Below are 18,325 nucleotides of genomic sequence, written 5' to 3' on the forward strand. Positions count from 1 at the left end.
TTTAAAGGTGCAGTATGTAATTTTTTGGAGGATCTATTGACAGATATATATTATACATACAGTAACTACTGTATGTCTTCAGAGGTGTATAAAGACCTTACATATTGAAGTGTTATATTTTTGTTACCTTGAGCTAGTTCTACCGCGGGTCCCCTTACATGAAATTCGCCATGTTGTTTTTACAGTAGCCCTAAACCGACAAACTGCTCTACAGATCATGTTTCGTAAATATGTTAACTCCTTCTCAAGCGTAAACGTGACAACATCTTAGTTCTGTGTCAGCCTCCGCAGTGCTTCGAAAGAGAGGGGAGGAGTGAGCCGTTGGTTGCAATTCACAACCTCACCACTAGATTAACTCCAAACACTGGACCTTTCAGCATCTAAGCAGTTTTACAGCTACATGCTTTGCCACATGTCAATGAATCACTGTGAAAGCGATGCTAAGGTAAGATTATATAAACATTTTATTATATTTTAAAATGTTTAGTACACTAAAACATCTTAATAACGCATCTTAAAACTTCTGCTGCATATCTTCGCCGAGAAGTACATGCACTCTTTGATGCTAAAGGACATAACTACACAAGCAAGCACTTATGTCTTCCAATAAACTGCTTCGTCTGTAGTGGTGGGTTGATTCAGTCAGTGAAAAAAATCATTTAAATTCATCGGTCCCTCATCACATGATTCTGAACTCTCCCACTCAACGCAGTGCCAACGTGGGCTCATACAATATCCCACTGTCCCTATCTGCTATCATCTGGCGAGGTCATTCTGTAAAACTGTACAGACATACATACCTGTATATACAGATATTACTGCTGTCAGCATCATGGACAGCTGTAGAGCATACACACACACACGTGTGGTGTTGTTTTTGGGTATGCAGTGCACGATTGAAATGTCTTTCATAACTCCCCCTCCTACACCGTTATCCTAAAACACTGAAACTGAAATAAAGAGGGAAATATAGGCGACCCATTTACAGGACACGGAGAATCTGCCTCAGCAATGGGAGCGTGTCACCCACTTTCACGCAGTCTACTGAGATCTGACATACAAACCAAAACACTATTACATTCATTTGTACAGTCGAATTACACATGAATCAACATATGAACATGCTTTACTCTAAGATCTGGCAGTCATATCAATTTCATATAATGGGAGTCATATAAAGAAAATACCAGTTTAAAAACAACATTTAAATCAATGTGTTTAAGTCACTTCATTCTTATGTCATTGGTTCATATTAAAAATATAAATGTTTTACAATGATAATAAAAATCATTAAATAAATATGCTAAAATTATATTTTGATTATAAGGAAACCTAAAGGCTGGAATTTTTACTGTTTCCACAACATTTTATTTTTCTTGTATTGTGAAATGTTGTGAAAACCACCCTCAGTTTTTATTAACCTTACATGAACAAAGTACTATCTGCACCACAATTTCAGCCTGAAACGACAAACTTATATATCATTAACCAGTGAAAATATTCTGCTTGCCGCAGAGAGACTCCATTTAAATACAACACACAAATCCCAATAAGCCCATTCACTGTCCATTGTCTTCTCTATATGCATCATTTTCTGCTGGACATCTCTCGAATAAATAACACAAACACACACGAAATAAGATGTATTCTATGTGGCTAAAAAAAATGTTTTAATACTTACAAGAGAATGTCTTGAGGTGCTATACTGTAGAAATCACACAAATACACTCATCATCACACATATTCCAGTGTGACGGGGTCTGATGCTGGTGCCTTATGTGCCTGACTCTCTCTCTCTCTCTCTCTCTCTTCCCACTCCCTCTCTCTCTCTCTCTCTCTCTCTCTCTCTCTCTCTCTCTCTCTCTCTCTCTCTCTCTCTCTCTCTCTCTCTCTCTCTCTCTCCCCCTCTCTCTCTCTGTCTTCTAACTCTCTTTTGCCTGTGACACAAAAACGCAGCAGTGAAAAAGTTCTCTCACTACTGCTTTCTGTTCATCAAGGTCAAATAAAAATAGGCTCTTTTACCATCACTCCCACACAGTGTGGTGTGTAAACACTCTTGTCCTCTATATTAGAAACGCTCAAACCATCAGACGTCTTTTCATGAGCACACACGTTTTCTACAGTGTTGTTGGTATAAGCAAGCCAAATTAAATCATTTACTTGTTATTATTTTGTATAGCTGAGCTATTAAATTATAACATCTTACACTGGTACAATAGTTATCAAAAATCTTTCTGCACATTTCTGTAAACAGTGTAATTGGTGATATAGACTTATTTTACCTCTTGATACTTTTACGATTTAACACTTACTAAAGGTCTTGTGAGGAGACGTGCAATGGATACCCTTCGATATCATGGGCGTTATCTCCCTCTCGTGGCCACATACGAAAATACCTTTACGAGTACTAAAGTACTTAAAACCATGAGCAATGCACAAGGCAACATGGTTTACAAATGGAAATGCGTCTGTTACATCTGTAAAACGTATTTTAGACCTAAAATACAATTCGTTTTTGCATGCTGAAATACGTTAAAAATCAACCATTTGTTGCCAACAAGCTAAAACCTGCTTGAAAAGTCGCCATATGTCACTAGATGACGCCATTTAAATATAAAAGGGAGAAGGGATATAATACATTTTTCCCCTCGCAGCTTTTGCTTTGGTAACAAACTACGTGCTTCACCGTCTAACGAAAAAAGTTCATGTTTAATAAAAAATAGGCGCTCTAGCGCTATTCGCTTTTTAAAAAATTGTTATCTGTCAACGTTGTAATAACAAATAGTGTCCTCCAGGCCAGCAGGTGGCAGAGTTCCCACAAGTTTGCAACGCTGTCCAACCGAAAGAAGATTCTCTTGACAACTTCCGTCACCGCTGAAACACGTGAGAAAACGTGCTGTAAGACTGCAGCGATCAGAATCTACGTGATCGCGACTTATGTGAACTATATCGCAGTACTTAACATAATCTGTCAACATAAAATTGACAGTATTACCGTCGGATGTAAAGGAGGAGATTGAAGCTGATCTGTTAAAATGCCTGCGGTCACTTTATTTGTCAAGAGGTTACCTGATTCAGCCACCAATGAACATTTGGGGGAAATATTTTCAGAAATAGGACCACTGAAGAATTCCTTCGTTGTTAAAGAAAAAGGTAAGATGCTGTTGCTCTGCGTCAGTGGTCATTTTAGTTTAAAGCAGGGGTGCTCAGTTATGCACCTGCAGATTCTGTATATCAAAACCAATGCAATTCCCATTACAACTATTAAATCCATCAGGATTTCTCTTTCTTTTCAGCAGGAAGATGTTGTGTTTGCTTAATGATCACTCCGTTTAAGAGAATCTTTAATGCTGTGTTTATGCTGTATCTAGGGGCTGAAACATGTCGTGGCATTGGTTATGTTACATTCGCCATGGAAGATGATGCGCAGCGAGCTCTGAAAGAAGTCAAAGAGTACGACGGACAGAAGATAGATGTAGTCATAGCTAAGAAAAAGCCAGATAATAAGAAAAGATGGAAAACCAAAAAAAAAGAAGGTAAGATACACGTTATTTATAATATTGCAGGCCTATGTCTTTTACCGTATCACTTTTGCACATAAATAATAGATTTATTAATCAACGCAGAATCGGAAGATACAGAAATGGCAAAGGAACCTTCAGAAATGGCAAAGGAACCTTCAGAAATTGCAAAGGAACCAGCAGAAATTGCAAAGGAACCAGCAGAAATTGCAAAGGAACCAGCAGAAAGGCCACAAAAGTTTCATTGCATGAGAAAGAATAAACTGAAGGCTAGGCTTATAATCAGAAACCTTAGTTTCAAGGTAAGCAATTATAATAATGTGTTAGATGTATAAATATGCAATGCATAATGTTATTGGCACATGCACTGATTTGGTTTATGTGCTCAGTGTACAGAAGATGATTTGAAGCAGATCTTCTCTGAGTTTGGTGTGGTGCATGAAGCAAAAATTCCTTTAAAACCAGGTAAATCAAACTGTTGAGTACAGCACTACACAACATACTAAACACTAGTGGTGTTGCTGAGTTGCATTGGAACACCTGGCAAGCACTAGTTACACTTTTAGAAAATCGCCAAATCTAGTTTTGCATTGTGCTATTTTTATATTCCCTGCTGGATTGTTTATTGCATCATTTTTGTGCAGACGGGAAAATGCGAGGTTTTGCGTTTGTGCAGTTTCAGAACATGCCTCAGGCTGCTAAAGCTCTAGCAGCAAGCAACATGAAGGAGATTAAAGGTGAGCCTTTTCTCAACACTGCTCTTAGAGTCCGAAAAAATCATTCCCATCACCTGGACACAAAAATGCAACAGAATGTGATTTATTCCTCCCTCACAGGCAGACAGGTAGCTGTGGACTGGGCCATCTCAAAAGACAAGTACATCACCACCCAAGCAGTGCCATCAGCTGGTAACTCGCACAGTATTTACGTTTGAATGGCATGTGAAAGAATTCATCATAATCATTCAATAATTCAGTCTCAGTACATTGATAAGGATGTGGTTGTTACCAGCTTTGCACGTTGTAGTTCAGATTTTGCAGTGACCGGTGGGGTAGTTTTTGACAAGAGATTGTGTTTTGCAGGATCAAAAAAAGAAGTGACGGTGAAAACTGAGGATGCAGAGCCCAATAATAAACATGGTGCAAAGAACAAGTAAGCACAGAACTTTGTGAATAATCTGATGATTCGTGTTCATAATGGCTTGAATTTACGTATAGTATATAATAAATGTTTAAGATGAGATTACTCTTGTTCAGGCCCACATTACATCAGAAGACCCCAGACTCTGAATCAGAAAAAGATTCCGAGGACGACGACGAAGATGATGATGGTGATGATGAAGATGAACAGGACAGTGCTAAAGAAGAGGAGGAGGAAAATGAATCTGATGAGATGGACAGTGAATCTGAAGATGATAAGTACAGTGATGAAGAAAGCGATGGTAAGATTAATCTTTAAGTGTACTTGTGACTTCTTTCATAACATGTATGGAATGTGTACCGCTCTGACACTGTAAATATCTTTTCTCAGCTCATCCAAAGAAGAAGATATCTCTTCCTTCTGATGTGAACGAGGGAAGAACCGTTTTCATCCGGTGAGAACATCTACAGAGAACTTGTATTTCCAGGACTATATTGAACATGAATAAGTTTAAATTTTAAGTTTTTCTAAGGCTGCAATGACTGACTGATAAAATGAGTAATGGAAATAGTTTAAAAAAGTCAATATTTGTTGTTGGATGTTAGTTAGATTTAACAAAAAATCTTTAGCAGATGTAGAGCAGTAATTGATTACAAAAGTTAGTTGCATATTAACTAAAAAAGTAGTTTTGAATGATATTTTCCCATTTCAAATATAATCATTTTAAATGGGAAGTTATTTTGTACTCCGTCAAATCTTCCCCTCAACTGTGGTTCCTTCAGAAACATGTCATTTGACACAGAAGAGGAGGATTTGGAAGAAGTTTTGCTGCAGTTTGGAGAAATGAATTGTGTCAAAGTGGTGATGCACGCCAGCACTGGACACTCGAAAGGTTAGTGGGTCACCCAAACCCTAGACAACATCCATTGCATTCTAGAAGTGATAACAGAGGTGGGTTACTAGCAAGCACTTCTCTCTCTCTTACTCTCTCAAGGCTGTGCCTTTGCTCAGTTTAAAACTAAAGAAGCCGCAGAGAAATGCATAGCTGCCGCTCAGAATGAGAATGAGGTGAGTTTTTTATGCTACATTTTCTGTTGTCCTGTGGTTTAAAGGTTTTAACTTGTATAACAGATCTGTGTTGACGTCTGATTTGTGTCCAGTCTGGTGGCATAAGGCTCAATGGCAGGAAGGTGTATATTGTGGGCGCCGTGAGCAGAGATGATGCTGTCAAATTCAAGGTCAAGCAGTTAAAAACTCACACAGGCACCAGGAACCTCTATCTCACCAGAGAGGGCTGTGAGTACAGCCAATCACAAAACACGCTCTTTGTTAAAAAGGCCTAAGAGACTTGACTTCAAATGTGTTTTAACTTTCACAGTGATTCGTCCTGGATCGAACGCTGCAGAAGCGGTTTCAGAATCAGACATGGCCAAGAGGATAAGGGTAAGCAATGATGTATACTTCTGTGTGTTTGGCACGAGCATTACATTTCTTAAACTTAATACAAATTGTCGCCGTCCTTCCGAAACCTCGGATGTCCAAATTCTCCGTTTCTCAGGAAATAGAAAAAACACTGTACTTTTTAAAATGATTGACAATCATGTTTTAATATTTTCTATTGGTTAGATATTCGCCAGTGACAAAATGGGATAATAATAATAATTTATGGCATAAAATAAAAATCGTAAAATATACATAGCAGTATTACCCTACCCTTAAAGCTGTACAAATCTGGGTTTTGTTATGAGTAAACGAATGTTGGTTTAGTATATGAATAGCTCTGTTTTGTGGTATCAGTTTCAGGAGCTAAAAAGGCAAAAGTTAAAGGGAGTCAACGTGGTTGTGTCTAAAACACGGCTGTGTGTTCATAACCTGCCTAAAAGAGTCCAGAAACCTGAATTTCGCAAGATCAGCCTCAGGGCCGCCGGGTATAAAGGAGCTCGCATCACTGAGGTAACACACAAACACTGTTTTCTCTGGTTGAATCCGAGCAAACCAAAAGTCACATCGTATTCTGTGAGTTCTGTAAATGGATAAGAACATATCTCACAATTTAGGCTAGTTAACACTAGAGGGCAGGACTATATAATCTGGTTATGGTCTTGAGTTTTTGCTGTCTTATTTATTTATCATTTAGATGGCAACTTTCAGGTACAGTTCACCTGAACTAACACATGTAAAATCATATTAAAGGAATTTTGGAGAAACGCTGATGAAAACTGAAATCAACACCGAAACACTTTCGTAAATATTGGCTTTTGGGAGATGGGTGTGGTCCGATTCAGTGGCTAATGTGAAATAACTTATGACTTTAACCGCTACGCTGCAACACCCGAGATTTACATGCATTTTCAACTTAAACTAATACTGCTATTAACTACGCAATGACTTAACACTGTTTCTGATTGGCTCTTTCTGTCTCTGTCATTCTTGCAGTGCCATGTGATGTATGACAAGAAGCCCATTCGAGGTCAGGTGATAGGTCAGTCTCTGGGATACGGTTTTGTGGAGTTCAAAGAGCACGAACACGCCCTCCAAGCCCTGCGTCACCTTAACAACAACCCTGACATATTTGGAGCCCAAAAGGTTAGCCTGTGGCCATCAGAAGTGACCAAATTTTGTGGTTGAAAATCCTGTGTTTTGGACAAGCCCTTGTTGTGGAATTCCTGTTGCTTGCTGGGAGTATTGGGAGAAATAGGGCATATGTATAACCTGTTTATTATTCTATCAAGTCGAAACATTCCTGGAAGAAAATAATTCTTCTGTCATTATTCCTAGAAGTATTTCAGCAATGTTCAGGGTCTTAGCAATGGGGATCTGTATTAGATGATTTTAGCTATAGGTTGCCAATGTGTAAATGCACAAAACTTTGTTTCAGACCTGTTGTTAATATCTTCTGTGCCAGTTTCCCAGAAGTGGTCTTTCAAAGTTTTGCGAAAGAGGGACAAAGAAATGTACTTGAGAAAAAATTACACCACATCTCTGTCAGTCATGTCTTAAAAACACATTCCTCTTGCACTCTTGGAATGTGTTTTGTTCTGTATTGAACATAACTTCTCAAAAATACTATGCATCGTCATTTCCTTGCCACTTGCGTCAAAGAGACATTGCTTAGCTACTATGAAATTGAGTAGTTTTGCCATTTATCCATTTCTTTACGTGTCTTTCCCATCAGAGACCCATAGTTGAGTTTGCACTGGAAGACACTAGAAAACTGAAACTCAAAGCCAGACGTCTAGAAAACAGCAAGGTGAGACTGGGTTTGTTTTTTGGGCCAGGTATCAGTGTGATGTGCTAATGTGAACATTAACCGTCGCGTGTTTCAAATGGAATTGCACACTTACTGTAAATAAAAATGACTGCATTTCAGTCCGATTGATACATTCATATGGATTTAATGAGTCATTGTTTCTCTTTTCCACAGAAACAAGCTCAAAAAGACAGTTGCCAAGAAGAAGGGAAGACAAAACACAGTCCAGGAAAGAAGCAAAATAATTCAATACGAGCAGGAATTATGGGTAATGTAGGCAAACAGGAGAAGGCCCAGGGCAGCAAGTATGCAGGCTTTATGACCAAACCAGAAGTAGAGCATATCGATCTGCCAGACGGCAAGAAACGACAGAAGGTTCTACCCATGCCATCACACAGTGGCCCAAAGATCAGGTACAGCGAAACAGAAACAACATTTTATGTCACCAATTTCAAAACCAATTTAAATTTCAAAACCTAAAGCGACTAAATGTGATACTCTATTCAGGAAACGTGATAAAGGAAAACAGCCCGTACAACCCAAAAAATTAAAGAAGGCACCCAGCAGGAAAGAGAGAACTATGTCCTCCCTTCTTGATAAACCCAACCAGAACAAGAAACAGGTGAGCCGTTAGTTCTTGTGAATAAAAGATGGGTGATTTCCTAAAGTGGGTGACTTGCAGTTTAAAAAATGTCTTTAAGATGAAGTCCACATCATCGGTATTTTAAATACCTTTGCAATAATCTCAGTCTAAAGTATGTTGGTATTGCAACAGTTGTAAATCAGCTTTTGTGTTGTTACAGTATTAACGTTTTTGAACATTTAACATCTCTTAATTCTGTTTCAGAATGCCAAACCTGCAAAAAGAAGGATCAGGAACAGAGAAGATGATCGCTTCGACAGTTTAGTGGAACAATACAAAAAGAAACTTATGGGCAACTCGAACGCTAAGACTCAAGTTAAGAAAAGCAAATGGTTTAGCTGAGTGTGTGTGTTTGAGAGAGCGAATGTCTAAAACTGTTTAAGGACCATCAAAAGAGTTTCTTAATGTGAGGTATTGTTTGGTTTCAGAAACACATTTCAGTACGGAAACTCAAATATTTAACAGACTGTGTTGTGTTGTTTATTACCTTTCGTGAATTACAGTTGTTTATTTTATTAAGAAAGATTCATGCCAGTTGTTCTATCGTGTTTCTTTCAACATTGAGTCTACAAAGCCCCATGTCAAGTCTTATGTCAATATTGACTTTGCCTGGACCTTTTTGCTATTATTATTTAACCCTTCAAAATTGTATGGTGTAAAAATAAGTTAGTATTAATAGGGTTTACTTTTGTAAAGTGCTTTGGATAAAATGTGACCCTGGATCACAAAACCAGTCTTAAGTAGCACGGGAACATTTTTAGTAAAAGACAAAAATACATTGTGTGGGTCAAAATTATCTATTTTTCTTTTATGCCAAAAATCATTAGGATATTAAGTAAAGATCATGTTCCATTAAGATATTTTGTAAATTTCCTACCTTAAATATATAAAACTTTATTTTTGTGAGTGGATGGTCTGCCACAGTGCCCCTGATTAACAACTTCAAAGGCAATTTTCTCAATATTTTGATTTTTTTGTGCTCTCAGATTCCTGAGTTTTAAACGGTTGTATCTCAGCCAGATATTGTCCTATTCTAACAACTCATATATCTATAGAAAGCTTATTTATTCAGCTGTAAAAATCTCAATTTCGAAAAATTGACCCATAAGACTGGTTTTGTTGTCCAGGGTCACAAATCATCTGTTAAATGTAAACATAAAAGTTAGACAATATCTAAAAATCAGAGATACAACAAAATCTATCAGGTTTCATTAGACAATGGTCATATATCATTAATTACTAGCATATGAGATGTAAACAAAATTGTTCATATTAAATGTTGAATTTTTAAAAACAAATTATGATATGCCACTAACAGGTATTTGTAGGTCATTTATACAAAAAACTGCTTTTGACATTTAAAACAAATGCCCAGTGCTACGTTTGTCATTAAGTGTTTTGCTGAAAAAGTGATGACCAGAATCTGTTTCTGGTGTTTGTGAAGTTTTTTTGATTTGATAATTCAGAAGTGAAGTTGCACATCAAAGCTACAATAAATAGCAATCGTTGTTAAACATCTTTTATTGGCAATGTTTCTGTGAAAAAAAATGCTTTGCAAAAAATATTACAGTCACAAAATACAAAACTATTGACAATATTGATTCAATGTTCAAAGTGCATAGATTTAACCTATAGTATGTACCTGCTGGTGTTTCAGCAAGAGGTAAAGGTGGAACATGATCTGAGCTTCCCAGCAGACTCATGACATGGCTCTTCTGGTAAACTGACGTGACTGAGCATGCTGATGTCAGCATGCGTGAAACCGGAGCTTAAACGATGACGTAATGTGCTCGAGGCCTCTGTGTGGTCTTTTTTAACAACAGGGAGGAGCTTTGGACATAACTTGTATCTGTTCATATGTATCAAAATGTGCCAAAATGCTGCTTTGGTATATAAATATATAGTGATTTAAATAAATATAATAAATATTATTTAAGAATGCTACAATAATGGCAAACAGAGAGCGGTCCTTAGCAGGTCTTCAACTGGTCCAGGCTGACAGTAAGCTGCTGCATGAACTTCTGTAGTCTGTCTAACGCCATATAGCCAACGGTGATGTGATGGGTGGCATTGTCTTTTAAAAACGCTTCCAATGACTTCTCATTGGCCGTCTTTCTGAGCGGGCAACGCATCGAAGACATCCTGTCCACCAGGTAACCCTGCAGAGTGGACACGTCAGTGTGCAACTGGCTCACGTGACCCTTGGGAAGACTGTGAAGAACCTTCTGGAATATGGTTAGTGTGTCCACTATGGACGCCAGCCCTTGGATGGGTTTATCGGCGGGAACCTCGGGGTAGAGCTCAGGATCCCCAATAAGAAGCTTGGGAGACAGTTTTAGCTGTGGAAGAAGATGCGATTTAGGTTTTGTGACGTTTCAAAATGATTAAAATGTATTCTGTATGTCCATATAAAAGGGGGCATCGCTATAAACTGAACACTACTTTTACCTTCTCGTTGTGTTCCTGGATTCTGGAGTTGATGGTCTCTGCCTGCAGTTTGACCATGTTTTTCAGGGTATCTGAAGGGACTGGAATACTGCAACCCAGACTGAGCATGCACAAAATGCAGGTGTACACGAGAGCAGAATGCATACTTTCTGTGTCGAGGTCTGTGTCTTTGCAGCAAAACCTGTTAAAATGTCAACATTTGAAAATTAGTTCGAAACAATCAGGCAATCATTTATTGCCAAAATCTGGAAAAAATATCAGTTAAGTGAGAGGCTTTGAGATTGTGTCTGAATTCAGATCAACTTTATAATAAATTATAAAGTTTCAAAGATCAGTTCAGCACATTTCTTTATAGAATCTATAGTGGGATTCATTACTATTTCACGATGCGGCTAATTCGTATGGGGTGGATCTTATTGCTTTTTTCCCTAATAATTATGAGCTTTTGTTTTGTATGATTCACAGCGTACAACTTCATACACATTTGCCACCCCGTAAAGTAGTTAAAAAAAATCGCACTTTTGTGAGATGAAATGATGTGCATTTTCAGTTTAAAAACTTGAAACTCTGCAAAGAATGAATTTCGTACTATGTATTTTGTTTTCTGGTTTAAAACAAGCAAAAAATTGAATTACTTAAATTGAATCTTACTTTTTTCTTAAGGACCCACGGGTAATTCAAGTTTGGCTTGTTTTAAACCAACTTAATTCTTATATTTTCTTTCATAAAACAAGACTAAATATCTTAGTTCACTTTCCTTGTCAAATAAATGTATCTTGATTTTAGAATTTTTAGATATTCTAAAAAAGAAAAAAAAACATTTTTTAAATAAAAGACAGTTGAACTAGATGCATGACCGTCTCAGAGCCTCTCAAACTACCAACTCAAAAATGGTCAGACTGTCCTTCAAAATTATACAACTTTAAGAACAGTGGTCAATATTTTCCTTCAAATGGGTTCAATGAGCAAAACGAGAAATGATGTAAAATCTTGTAGCCCACACAATGTTTACCTCAGTAATTCTAACAGGCCTCTCCAGCCTAATATATGAAGCTCATGAAAAGCAATCTACTACATTTACAATTACAATATCTGAACAGCTGGCTCCGTCTCAGTTTGGCTTTCAATACCTAGTAAATTCCCCAAAGAACATGTTGCTCTTTAATAAACACTGATTGCTTAACTCCGTAATCTTTTCCTCTCCTATGTGACATATTAAAGTGTTTCTGTCTAGTATACATTTAAAAGTGCAGTAAATAACATAACTTCAGATTAACACACGCAGCCTAGCTATGTGTAGTGATCTACAGAAGTGTAAATTGCAGTGATGTGAAGAGAGAGAAGGGGACCTACCTTTGAAATGTGAAGACTGTGTCATGCCCAGGATCCATGAGTGGTCAGGCTTATATAGCTGATAGATGTTGACTCACGTATGAATCACCTCAGCCTTTCCTTGCCTGATTCTCCCGGTACAGAACAGCACGAGGGGGGACAGCACCCCCGCAAACACAACACAAACCCATCTCACACACAAGCGTGTGCTGCAAATATCCATCATTGTAACGCATGCAGTACAGGTCATGTGATCACGCTGGACTTGTAGCTAGGGAGAGCCAATGTGTGGGGGTTGTCCCAGGATGCACCTTTTAAGGAACTTGCCAAATGAAGTCACAGAAACGCACGTCCACTTATCGACCAGATCCTTATGCAAATACTGTGGGTGTCAGAGTAAACTTTGGAGAAATCTGTGGTTTAAGAGCCTTGCTTACACTTCATTCAAAACTGGCATGCATACTTAATTTCTTACATCACAAGTATTGATGTTCTCCTCTTCATGAGTCTAGTTGATGTGGTTTTTGGGAAGTATTGAGCATTTTTGTATTCTGTTCTTGTTGTGAGTCACGGGATGGCCCGTGCACCCGTGGGCGTCCAGGCTGCTGTATACTGACAGACCACGTGCGATCTTCCGCCAGTAAAGTGTTTACAGAACCCCTGTATTGATCAAGCTCTGTGTCGCAAAAGTCATCAAATCACACTAAATAGATTTATAAAGGCACAAGTACACCCAGCACAGAAAAACAGGGCATGTGTGCAAGGAGAGTGCAAGAACATGTTGTTGTTTATGTGCTTAGATAGTAAATGAACAATAAGTTGCAACACATCTAGGACAACATCGAAGGCTGAATATTTTGGAAAAGTAATAAAGAATGCTATCAGTCAAATTCTTCTTGAAATAGTTCGCGCTTTTTCCTTTTTGGTCCATGAATCACACTTAAAATATGTTTTAAGGTGAATATTAAATGGGTGAATTGTTTGCAATTTTATCATGTGTGCGATGTGAACACAATTTTAACAATCGTGGTTATGAATTTCACGGTTATTGGCAATACGGTATATTGTGACACCACAAATTATATCACACCGCTAAAATGTATTGAAAAAAAAATATTTATTTTAAACTTTATTGCAATTCAGAAATTCATAGGAAGTTCTGTAATCCATTCTTTCAATTATATGTCATTTCAAGTCCTCATAAATGCTGACGTGTCCAAATAGGCATTATTTACTTAAAGGTGCTGTGTGTAATATTTAGGAGGATCTATTGACAGAAATGTAACCTAATATACACAACTACGTCTTTAGAGGTTTATAACCTTACACAATGAAGCGCTATGTTTTTATTACCTTAGAATAACATATTTCTATCTACATACAACCTCCGTAGCGCTCCGAAAAGGAGGGGTGGAGTGAGAGGTTGGTTGCAATTCGCACCGCTAGATGCAGCTAAATTTCTTAAACTGGCCCTTTAAAATGTAATTTCAAGAGAAACTTTTATCTTAAAACTCTGGGGGGGTATGAGACATGACTTTTCCCACCATCAAACACAACCAGGAACACAGAGTTATAAATTAAACACTCTTAAATCGAAGATTAATATGAGTTAATCACAGGAGTGAGCTCAACACTGCAGCAGTAAAGCAGTTTAATTAGTGATTCATCCTAAAGCAAACGTCATTAACTAACAAGCACATTAAAGATTTGTGTGCCTGGCAGATTAAACAACAGGTAAACTAAATCTCAGAAACCCAAGCAATCCATTTCGCACCAAGATTATGACAGAGAATTCGCTAGTTGCACAAGATGTCGCCGGTGACTAATTTCCAATCGTACGGAAAAAGGAGGATTTTTGGCCGGCAAATATGGGTGTTTTTTTAGATAAAAAGGAAGTAATATATCAGCGACATGACAGATCCTCTTTACATTGCTGGGCACTTCGTTAAGCCAAAACAACTTGATAGTGTTATACGACCGGAAATTAGTCTGCCGACTCTGACGTCGCAAAAGCTCACCGGCGCCATCTTGCGCAACCAGCCATTGGGGGCGAGCTCCTTTTACTTGACCATAATGCAGATACCTGGAACAGCCTATAGCAACACCCTAGCAACCACTCACAACATCCAAGCAAAGTATCCAATCGTGGCAAGCATTTATAAAATGTAACAATCTAGTTTTTGTTTTGAATTTCATCAGAAATGGATAAAGATATTTAGTATACATGATTATAAAAGAAGATGATGCTGCGGAAGGTGACCATTTGGAAATGTTTCATCTCAGAACAGATGACTTAACTCATTGCTACATCCAGAAAATCACAGAAAATGTCACCACATGCGTCCAAACTGCTGTCCACTTCAGTGAAAACATATGCCGCTTCAAGCATATTTACACACCACTTATTCTTTCTCTTCGAATAACGAATACAGCTATCCAGATGTGAAGCCACATCTGCTATGCATTTAAAAAGCACATATTATTTCCAATTTGACACCGAAGTGCACTGACTGCTAAATTTTTTACTCGCGGACAAAGTTACGGGAATCCAGCGAACAGGATCGCAGAGGAAATGTTTCTATTCCTGTAGCATGTGCTATTTTCACTTTTTTTGAGGGTAGGGTCTGTGTCTGTGTGCGTGCACGTTTCTTTTCCTGGAGACGTTTTCTCTAGGTCTCCTGAGAGAGAAGGCAAGAGGCACTAAGGAATGTTGGTATGTATCTGTGTGGTGTTCAAACATCACACACAGAATAGTTTTGCATTATTGTATTTCACACATACTGTGACTCAGCAGGTAATATAAAGAAGGTAAAGACACCTTTGGTGACATTTTGTATCATTGATATAGCATTTAGGACTGAATCCAACGAACATGTTATGGTCCTGAGACCTGCAGAGAAAAAAAATATATTCATGCAACTTAACTTATTGATGATAGCTATCAGGACGTAAAGACACTTTCAGTCAGTATAAGAGTTACGCAGCATCCAAAAACTGCTAAAGCCTGGTAAGGCTGTACAATAAAAAACAGTTTTCAATAACCTAGACAGAGCTTTGATCACCACACACCACCGATTATGACATGACATTTGGCAATAAACTCAGAAGTCCCAGCCGACCCAACTGGCTTAATATTTTTAAGATAATTTGGGTCTCGCTGATGTTGTTTCTGGACAAGCATAACATGTTTGAGGCTTGACCAAGCACTTCTCAGAACTACTCACGAGACATGCATAATGCAGTGTTACAAGAAAGAGAGAGACACAGAGAGAAAAAGTGGAGAAATGGGAGCTAAGAAAAACAAAACTGACCCTCGAGACTCATATTAAGAGCAGAGACGCAGCAGTGAACACTGCAGACCGCATCACTACCGAGCGGAAGGTCGTCTTTTTACGTCACTGAGGACTAGAAATGATGTGTTCTGCTCGCCATCACAGTCAGCCGTGAAAATAAACAGTGATGTGTCCATCAGACCAGCGTCAAACTAACTGCCTTTTCATTAAAACAATCAACAAAATGGCCCATGATGGTGATGTATTTACAGAATCTTACATTTAGAGTAAGCAAGTAGCCATTTAGATGTTTGCATTTAAAGTAATTTACACTTCACTTAAAGCAGGAAAGACTAAGAGTCTTGTTTAAAAGCACAATAGTTACATAACATAAAGTTACCATGCCAGAGTTTTACCACTACACCACAGCAACAACAATGTTTTAAGTAGGCCTAACAGAACTTATTGCAGAACTGCATTGCAGACAACTGGGATTTCAGTTATTCCACAAAAACGGAAACAAACGTCTGGAACGGCACTCGAAGTCGGGACGACGCGCCATGACGTCACGCCCAAGATGCTTCGTCTGAGATTAGCGCGTTGCTAATTTATGCAAAAACGTGAAAACAAGCTTTAAAGTAATTTCACAGCACGAAATTACATGAAACAAGTCTCTCATGTAAGTTTCATTAATACATTCAAATACCAAATATCGTTTCGGCGCTATTTAACCACTTACATATTGCAATTTCCAAATGAACCATCAACCATATGTCACCTTTTCTTGTCAATCATGATACACCGTAAACGTGCATTGGGTTTACAAGCTTTAAAAATTGTTACTAAGTACCACAACACATAGGCTAGCCTAATGCTCATAAATTCAGTGAGTCATATTGATGTGGCTGACCAAGTAGATTTTAGTGAACAACTACCACATGCAGAATAATATAATCGTGTATTAAAACAAGAATCATTAAACATTAAACACATGTTTCAGTGGGCACTCAGCTTTCTGCTTGTAATTATTCGCTTGGATTGGATTACTGGAAATTCTTTATTGAAGCCATTGTGAAATATTGACCGTAAGAGACATCTAAAAAACTTTTTCATTTGTTTAACGCTAGACTTGGCTCTGGATTTACAACAAGTGCAACTTATTAACGGAATATAAAGTATAACACAAACAATGTGATGCTCCCCACAAAGTACTTTCTCAAAATGACACAAAATATTTAGCTACTAACATAGCCTACCGCGTAATGTTGTTCATTAGTTGTGCCACTGCCAATTATCAACACAATATTTACAAAAATAAAAATGTTAACTAATAAACGTTACTTAAACTAGACCTGTTATGGTAATATTGCTGAACGCACCTATATGTTTTTGTGTAAGAAATGACATTTTTGCCTATGTGTCTTTCTACAGCGAGTTACCTAATCACTAAAATATATAATATAATGATCCTCTGCGAGACAAAGGAAACAGAAGCAAGATCAGAAACCACACAACTCCCACTGTGATTTTCAATTTTTATGTTGTTAATGAAACTTACAAGTGTAATACAAGGCAGACAATAAAAAAAAAACACAAATCTTATAATAAGAGACCATCAGTATTCCCGTAGCATATACACCTACAGCTGACTAAAACGTCATAATATTGCGTATGACAAAGCAAAAATAAGTCCGATCCAAGTTTTTTTCATTGTGATTTCCCACAGATTACGGACAGCGGCACCACCATGTGGTTAATTTTTGTCATGACATACATTGGCATGCTGCATAGACCATTTGTGACATCCAAATATTCAATAGTGTTTTAAGAAGTTTAAATAGAATTTTAAAGAAAATAATAAACATTGGACAAAATTAAGTTCCAAAAATGTAATCATTTATAAACAGTAATTTGATCAGTATTGAGCAGGTAACTGACCCCTGACCACGTGGTTGAGAAAAACTCTCACAGTTTAAATGTGAGTACTTAAATCAATTTAAGGAGTTCATTACAATTTCGAATTAACATTTAAAACAATGTGTTTCTCTAGGTTTTGGTTTCAATCACATTCAGGGGTTTTGGCAGACTATTTTCTATAGGATAATTGTAGGCTATACAAAATCTAAATATGTTAAGTGTGTAATTTTTTTTAGTGATGGAAATTGTCAAAAAATAAAGAAGTTACTGTATGTTATATTTTTATGAAAAACTTGCGTAATCTTATTAATGTATTAAAACAGAGTTTATATTATGAATTTAAATATCAATGGCACAGGGAAGTGTCAGAAAAGCATAACCTAAGTATCAAGAGAGAAGTAGATCTAAATGTCCACCTTCAGATGTTAGGAACCCCCACAGATACTTTTTGGGGTAAGGGCTTCCTGGCTAGTTAGTTAATGGAACAGCAAGCCCAGACCGCAAAAAGAGCTGTAAAGGACAAGTGAAAGAAAGAGAGACAGACATTTTCAGTGGTCTTCAGTTTATCTGAAATACACAAAGAACAAACATCAGTTTACTTACTGTAAAATACAGTAGCATTCGTAGCAGTTATTTTACAATCACACTAACTGTACACCACACACATATATACGAAAACGTGATAACCTCAGGTCAAAAAGAAACAATTTGATTCTTATCCAATTTTTTTGTAACCAAATGCAGTATTTGTTCAGCAAATATTAAAAATCACACTAAGATTCACACTCAGAATTCACATCTT

At 37.5% G+C, this 18,325-nt stretch overlaps 2 protein-coding genes across 2 annotated transcripts; one reads left to right on the forward strand and one right to left on the reverse strand.

The window, feature by feature from the left end:
• The first annotated feature begins 2,869 nt into the window (after nt 1-2,869).
• rbm28 (RNA binding motif protein 28) lies at nt 2,870-10,072 on the forward strand. Its single transcript, XM_057348566.1, has 19 exons — nt 2,870-3,153; nt 3,372-3,536; nt 3,627-3,823; nt 3,911-3,986; nt 4,166-4,258; nt 4,358-4,429; nt 4,604-4,673; nt 4,778-4,962; nt 5,052-5,115; nt 5,444-5,553; nt 5,656-5,729; nt 5,822-5,957; nt 6,040-6,104; nt 6,459-6,614; nt 7,098-7,247; nt 7,837-7,911; nt 8,086-8,324; nt 8,419-8,533; nt 8,759-10,072. Exons 1-19 carry the CDS (start codon nt 3,036-3,038, stop codon nt 8,894-8,896), a joined length of 2,298 nt encoding a protein of 765 aa, XP_057204549.1. The 5' UTR covers nt 2,870-3,035; the 3' UTR covers nt 8,897-10,072.
• lepa (leptin a) lies at nt 9,549-12,632 on the reverse strand. The gene is made up of 3 exons (XM_057348567.1): nt 12,356-12,632; nt 11,003-11,183; nt 9,549-10,893 (listed from the first exon to the last, which is right to left on the reverse strand). Exons 1-3 carry the CDS (start codon nt 12,391-12,393, stop codon nt 10,525-10,527), a joined length of 588 nt encoding a protein of 195 aa, XP_057204550.1. The 5' UTR covers nt 12,394-12,632; the 3' UTR covers nt 9,549-10,524.
• Between the last annotated feature and the right edge of the window lie 5,693 nt (nt 12,633-18,325).

The sequence above is a fragment of the Triplophysa rosa genome, linkage group LG12 (genome assembly GCF_024868665.1).
Source record: "Triplophysa rosa linkage group LG12, Trosa_1v2, whole genome shotgun sequence".
Lineage (NCBI taxonomy): Eukaryota > Metazoa > Chordata > Actinopteri > Cypriniformes > Nemacheilidae > Triplophysa > Triplophysa rosa.

Coding starts and splice junctions, on each gene's coding strand:
- rbm28 (XM_057348566.1), top strand. CDS start 3,036: ATGCCTGCGGTCACTTTATTTGTCAAGAGGTTACCTGATTCAGCCACC. Junction 4,963..5,051: donor CAGTGATGAAGAAAGCGATG/GTAAGATTAATC, acceptor ATCTTTTCTCAG/CTCATCCAAAGAAGAAGATA. Junction 5,116..5,443: donor GGAAGAACCGTTTTCATCCG/GTGAGAACATCT, acceptor TGGTTCCTTCAG/AAACATGTCATTTGACACAG.
- lepa (XM_057348567.1), bottom strand. CDS start 12,393: ATGGATCCTGGGCATGACACAGTCTTCACATTTCAAAG. Junction 11,184..12,355: donor ACAGTCTTCACATTTCAAAG/GTAGGTCCCCTT, acceptor ACATTTTAACAG/GTTTTGCTGCAAAGACACAG. Junction 10,894..11,002: donor TCCAGGAACACAACGAGAAG/GTAAAAGTAGTG, acceptor CTTCTTCCACAG/CTAAAACTGTCTCCCAAGCT.